The sequence below is a fragment of the Medicago sativa genome, chromosome 1 (assembly GCF_051527215.1).
Source record: "Medicago sativa cultivar Bolivia chromosome 1, Bolivia_mono, whole genome shotgun sequence".
NCBI classification, from domain to species: domain Eukaryota; kingdom Viridiplantae; phylum Streptophyta; class Magnoliopsida; order Fabales; family Fabaceae; genus Medicago; species Medicago sativa.
The window spans coordinates 90,810,963-90,817,647 of NC_140749.1; the positions used below are offsets into that span (position 1 = coordinate 90,810,963).

The 6,685-nt window shown below is 33.6% G+C and overlaps 1 protein-coding gene across 1 annotated transcript; it reads right to left on the reverse strand.

Annotated features, from left to right (window-relative positions):
• Positions 1–300: 300 nt before the first annotated feature.
• On the reverse strand, positions 301–5,666 carry LOC146959046 (Cysteinyl-tRNA synthetase, class Ia family protein). Its single transcript, XM_085740578.1, has 9 exons — positions 5,348–5,666; positions 5,050–5,113; positions 4,174–4,335; positions 3,596–3,766; positions 3,234–3,515; positions 2,790–2,915; positions 1,225–1,446; positions 1,002–1,118; positions 301–886 (listed from the first exon to the last, which is right to left on the reverse strand). The coding sequence occupies exons 1-9, from the start codon at positions 5,542–5,544 to the stop codon at positions 539–541; spliced, it is 1,689 nt and encodes a 562-aa protein (XP_085596704.1). The 5' UTR covers positions 5,545–5,666; the 3' UTR covers positions 301–538.
• Between the last annotated feature and the right edge of the window lie 1,019 nt (positions 5,667–6,685).

Below are 6,685 nucleotides of genomic sequence, written 5' to 3' on the forward strand. Positions count from 1 at the left end.
CAATTCAAGAATTTTTTTTTCCCCTTTTTTTTTTCTTTTGACAAATCTCTTCTCTCTTTGTTAACATGCAAAACTAACAAATATTAAAAAATAAAAATATAAAATGTTCTCACAAACAAACAGACACTTAGGTTTACCATTTCCCATATTTGAAATGTTATTTTCTATATTTATGGCAGATGGAAATTAAACTAACATTCATACATGGACAACTAGATAAGAATAGTCCGGCTGTTGATTCTAGAATAACGACGATTCAGCTTCTATGTCACTGTGTATATAGCAAAACTTCTAAATAAATTTTTAAAGAAAATTGTCAATTACTTTGTGAGACTATCCATATAATTGTCACAGGCAGTAAAACACCCTGAGTCGGGACCTTAAAAATACAAACAAAAAAAAAAAACAAAAAAAAACTGTAAAATTGGTGGTAACCTCAAATTGATATACAATCTTGAAGCCTAGTGTTACAGCAATGATAAGTTATAGCATAGTTCTGTATTAATCATATAGCTATAGAGGGGTATTAATGCAACCTTCATGTTGATGATGCATGTGATCCATTCCCTTCACGATTTGTGGGTATTTCCTCCACCTTTTGACTCACCGCAAGTGTTGATAGCTTTTCTTCTACTTTGGGTGCCTTGTTGTCTGTCGAAACAGCTTGTGCAACAAATGGTTCACTTGGGATGCACGGCCTCCAAATTGTTTCGTTGCCGACATCCATAAGTGCAATACCCTTTGCAGTTAGATCAGTTCTAACATTATCGCTCTTGGCAAAATCCTTATTAATCCTAGCTTGCCTTCTTTCTTCAATCGATTTTAGCACTTCAACTTCTGTCAAACCTGCTCTCTTCAACGCCTTATCTTTCAATTGCTGCAGAACCTGATGCACCCATAAAAATTATCATCCTTCCTCTTCGTGATGCCTTTCCGAAAGAATAGGCATCTCTAAAGATTAAATGAACAACAGACAAGTTCACTTAAGTAAAATGTGTTACCTCAGCGTAGGACAAAGAGGACAGTAATCCTAGTACTTCCAAAACTTCTCTAACAGCTTTCTCAACTTCCAATAAGGATTGAACCAGTTGCAATTGTGCTCTTTTCTGCATCTTTTTCTGGAAGATACACAAAAAATTTAATAAATTGCTTGCATTTCACACTCAGTAAAATATATGTAGGAACCAAGTATTACAATACATCAAACTGGCACCGAGAAAATACCTTCAGCATCTTCAAAGAACCATTCATGAATTTCAAGGCCTCTTGGAGAGCACCGGTTAGTATTACTGGTGTCTGCAAATCATCTGACATTTTTGTTTGAAACTCGTCTTTCAACTTCTTAATACACTCTTTGGCAGCATCATTAATTGGAGGCACCTTTTCTTTTTTCTCAGTGTCTTCTTGTAGAAATGACGATAAAGCGTCTCTACAATCTTCAAGAGTCTAACAACCAAATAACAAAATCTTTCTTAAATTCAAGATTTCAAGTACATCATAATAGCTAAAAACAATTTCTCTACTGATATCAATAAAGCATTTCCATATCAAAAAAATAAATAAAGCATTTCAATATTGTAAGGTATCAGTAGCTTTTAATATTTATGTAAATAGATCCAAACGATAACATGACTGTGATAAAGTCAAGAGAGTTTGTTCTAGCAGCAAAGACTCAGGTTTGCGTAATTGTACATTTTTCTTCGATTAATTGGATTCAGATCCTCGGCAACGGCAATGTCAGCAGCCGTGTCTGCTGCCAAATATGGGCCATTGGATTGGCTAATCCATTAGAATATGAACAATATTAAAAAAAAATGGAACCTACCCTTATTAATTATTATATACACATACAATTTTTCCCTCCCAGCGTATTTATTCGGCGCCGCTTTCTTGCTTTAGGAAATTTCTATTTTTTGACGAATCTTAGCAAATTTATATTCACGCCAGCACTACTTATGTGTGAATATAATGGATTAACCAATATTAAAGTACAAATTTATCTCTGTTAAGAAGAAGAAAAAAGTAGTACAAATTTATATTCACGCCTGCACTAATTCTTTTTTTGTTTTTTTTTTTTGAACAAGCGCCTGCACTAATACTTACCTCCCGGCCAAACTCTGGGTTACTAGGTCCCTTTCCCCTAGCAACCGGAGGGTTAACACCATTTTTTTTTTTGAACAAGCGCCTGCACTAATACTTACCTCCCGGCCAAACTCTGGGTTACTAGGTCCCTTTCCCCTAGCAACCGGAGGGTTAACACCAAAACAAATGTGCTAAATTTACTGAGAAAAAAAGAAAGTTGTGCCAAATAAATTAATAAGGGTAATTCCGTATTTTAATATTATTATTCCTAATCCAATGAATTAGCCGATCCAATGGCCCATATATTGGCAGTAGACATTGCTTCTGACATGGCCACTGCCGAGGATCCGAATCGGAACTTAGACATGTAAGATAGTCTGAATTGAAACAAGCCCAGATATACAGAGTGTGAAAACAATTTTGGTCATAGAATATAAGCAAATGTCTTCTCTCTAGAAATTATGCATAGCAGGAAATACACACTGGCAATTCTATATTCAAGTCATGGCTTAAGCATAGCAATATGGGATGCAAAACTTTAAAGTCATTCATAGAAAAAAGGGAATCATTTCAATTAACATGTTTCTGTATAGAAACGAATCAATTTTAGGTTACATGATGAGACTGTTAACCTTGAGAGATGAACTTGTCTGTCAACACAACCAACGAAGCAGAATTGGTGAAACAGATTATAAGAGGCTGCATACCTGAAATATATAATAAATAGCATCAGACGAAGTCTCCAGCTGTGTGATGGAGTAATTTAGTGGAGATCTATAATGAGCACTAATCAAGAAATGTCTCAAAGCAAGTGGATGGTAACGTTCAGTGATCTGCAATAGAAACAAAATCGCGTGAAAATATGAACAATGTATCCTTTAGAAGACTTCTACCGTGTACAACCTTCTACAAAAATCTAAAAATGTACAAAATGTTATCATAAAAGTCCATTGTTGTCAGTCGCTGATCGCGAAAAATAACAGTTTGTTCAAATTTCGTTATGCTACAGCAGTATAGCCGCTATTTGACAATATTTTGTACTGAATATCGTATCACGGGACAATAGTGGTTTTTTAAATTCCGCTATGCTACAGCACTATTTTACAAGACTTGTTAAAACATGGATAGCAAAAAGTTGTTCAAGGTCTAACCTGCCGAATAGTGAAAAAATTTCCCAACGATTTCGACATCTTCTCATTGTTGTTAGTCACATGCCCGTTGTGCAACCAATAACTGACGTGGCTCTCTTTGTCAGCAGCCCAGCTTTGAGCAATCTCATTTTCATGATGAGGAAAGATCAAATCAATTCCACCACCGTGAATATCAAATTTATGAGATAAATAACACGCACTCATTGCACTGCACTCAATGTGCCATCCAGGCCTTCCGGGACCCCAAGGACTGTCCCAGCTGGGCTCTCCTGGCTTAGCAGCCTGCAATTATTATCATGAAATGAGTAAGATCCCAATTATAACCAAGAATATGTTAACAAAACTGGTAAGGGTTCTTGCACCTTCCACAGTGCAAAATCAGCTGGGTGACGCTTTCTTGAGTCGACAGCAACTCGTTCCCCAGCTCTATTATGATCTAGCCTTTGCCCAGACAGCGCACCGTAATTTGGGCATTTCTCAACAGAATAGAAAACATCTCCGTTAACCTCGTAAGCATAGTCATTGTTGATAATCTGAAACGTACATTAATGGTTAACCTCCTATCAAATACTTAATTAATTCCTTCAAACTAAAGGAGAACATGCAACAGTAGAGCAAAAAGCATCGATAATTTAAGGGGGTTGAGGAGGAAGACAGAAAATCTAAATTAAATATCACTAGAGCAATGAGCAGAGTACAATACAAGTTCATTAGCGAAAATTACATGACACAGCATAAAATAAACATATAATTTCATAAAAAAGTGGCCTTCACGTTTATCTGCCGCATTCATCAGGTAATTAACAAATTATAAATGCACTGTCAACATTGGCATTCTATTTAAATGAAAGTGATGCAGAAATAAATGTTTTCATTTCGGCAATTCCTCTAAATTTTCGAACAAAAGCAAAAGAAGGCAATCAAAATGGAAGAGTAAAACCTGGGTTATCATGTCCTTTATCTGGTCAATGTGGTCAGAAACACGAGGCTCCTTAGTCGGTCTCTCACACAGAAGATCAGACATATCAACATTATATTCATCGCAAAAATGTCTGCTTAACTCAAAAGGATCCACACCTTTCTCATTTGCTCGATTAATTATCTGCAGCAATGGTGATATTAGCAGTTTCAAATAAGCACGCAACAATCATATGAAAAACTAGTGTAAAACAGTACCAGTTCAGAAGGGACAAATGAACTTATAACATTAATTGACAGTTATGAGTTTTCATGTATCAAGCAGGAACACTGACATTGCTAAAAACCGGCTTCTCGTTCAAACTATAATTCAAAAGGGACACTTAAGTCTGATGTAACAACCATAATTGACAATCTATTCATAAATATGAGCAATACACTCATTATAAATGTGGACAACCATAATATGATTCTTTATATATTTGTGGCACTCCACAATGTCTCGATCCATGCATCCATCTCAATTTACATTTTACTCAATTAACAAAAAAAAAATCCTCATTTCTATCATTATTATATAATTAGCAGATACTGTTACAAACTCATATTGCAGTTATAACTTATAATCATATATCATTTGCAGCTACCATTCCAAAATGAACATAAATTTTGAAGGATTAAAAACTAGATTAAGCATTATAGTGGTCCGGATTAAACATCATATGTATCTATCTCTAACCTATATTGTTCTCTCTCTCATCTTATCTATCATTTCTCTTTCATAAAATACACTAAAGTCACCATGACTTTCATGCTACAAAGTCGGTGAATGTGAATCCAAATCGAGCTTTATAGATTAGATAGCAAACTAACAATTACAGCGGCAAGTTAATCTCACCTTGTCATCAACATCAGTGAAATTCCGGACATACGTGACCTCATAACCCAAATGTTTAAGGTACCTGCATGTTTTCACAATTAAACAAAGTACAAACAACAATAAATAATGGTAGTACTAGTATTGGGACAAAAACCCTCAACCCCAATTCTTCCTTAAAAAAAAAAAAAAAAAGAAATGGATTATGCAGAATTCAGATCGAGGCAACAAGAGTATTAACTTGAAAACAAAACCCAATTAAGAATGATAGAAAAGATTGAAAATTTGTAAATAGATTGGGAAATGATTGGTATGATACCTGAAGAGGATATCAAAAGAAACGGCGGCACGTGCGTGACCGAGATGACTCAAATCATAGGCTGTAACTCCACAGACATACATGGAAACCTTACCAGCTACTTTAGGGGTGAAGATTTCTTTCTCGTTATTCATGGAATTGTATAATTTCAATTCAACGGAATCGTATAGTTTCGATTCAACTCGTTCTTCCGCCATTGACACTCTCTCTGTCAAGTGTCAATCGAGGATGAGGGTGGCGATAGGGTTTTGCGGCGGTGGAGTATGGTGGTGACGGCGACGAGAGAGAGAGTGAGTCAGTTAGGTTTCGATGTTCTCTCAATTTTAATTTTGTTTTCTTTCGGTTTTTATTCTCTCTTTTTTCAGTTTTTATTTTTTCTGTTTTAAAACTCTTTTTGGAAACAATTTGAAATTTTATTAATTCAATGTAGTATTAATACAATGCATAATTTGGCATCATTTTCTTAAATGCTCGTGGGTAAAATAATTATGCTCGATTAATACATAGCATATTAACGATTACTCTTTCATTACATTCTTTAAAAAAAAATTACTCTTTGATTACATGATTGTTTTTTTTTATTATAAAAAAATGATTGTTTTTTTTTTCAAAAAACATTATTTGTTAAAAAAAAATGATATATATTTTTGTTTGGCCTCACCGTTTTCTTTTTATATAGACTTTTTTCTGAAGGTTTTTTTTTTTTGTCTGGAGTTCGAACTCTCACACTCTGCATATACTTATGTAATGTCTTTACAACTGAGTTAAGCTCGCGAGGACTTTTTGAAGAATTTTTATATAGACATATTGAGTAAGTATGATGAAGTAAAACAATTTGACTTGCAATAAAAAAAAACAATTTGACGGTCGAAAACGAGTAAAACAATTGGAAGGTTTTCCCTTTCCTTCCTTCAAAAAATGGACTTTTTTTTTCCTTAAAAAACAGTTTGAATATTCAATTTAATCAGATATGTTTCAAATGATAATATTGATTTGTAATAAAATAATAAGTTTTTATAAATGAGTTTTTTTATCATTTGTAAATTTGTAAATGTTATGAAGTTTAAAATAATTATTTCAAAAATGAAGTTTAAAATAATAGTTTTGCATTGGAATTTTTACGATTTGTATTAAATATATAACTTTTTACTAAATAATTGTTGCTTTTTCAATAAAAACTATTACACATGTTAGACAAATCCTTTATAAATTATTTGTTTTTTTTAGGAGTAAAGTTTCTCCTGGATTTTGCACACAAAAATATTGAAGACAAAAATTTTACTTACTATTTTAAATGAAAATTATAAAAATAAATGTGTATATAATTATTTAAATCAA

Coding starts and splice junctions, on each gene's coding strand:
- LOC146959046 (XM_085740578.1), bottom strand. CDS start 5,544: ATGGCGGAAGAACGAGTTGAATCGAAACTATACGATTCCGTTGAATTG. Junction 4,336..5,049: donor TCACTGATGTTGATGACAAG/GTGAGATTAACT, acceptor CCATTGCTGCAG/ATAATTAATCGAGCAAATGA. Junction 3,767..4,173: donor TAAAGGACATGATAACCCAG/GTTTTACTCTTC, acceptor TGTACGTTTCAG/ATTATCAACAATGACTATGC.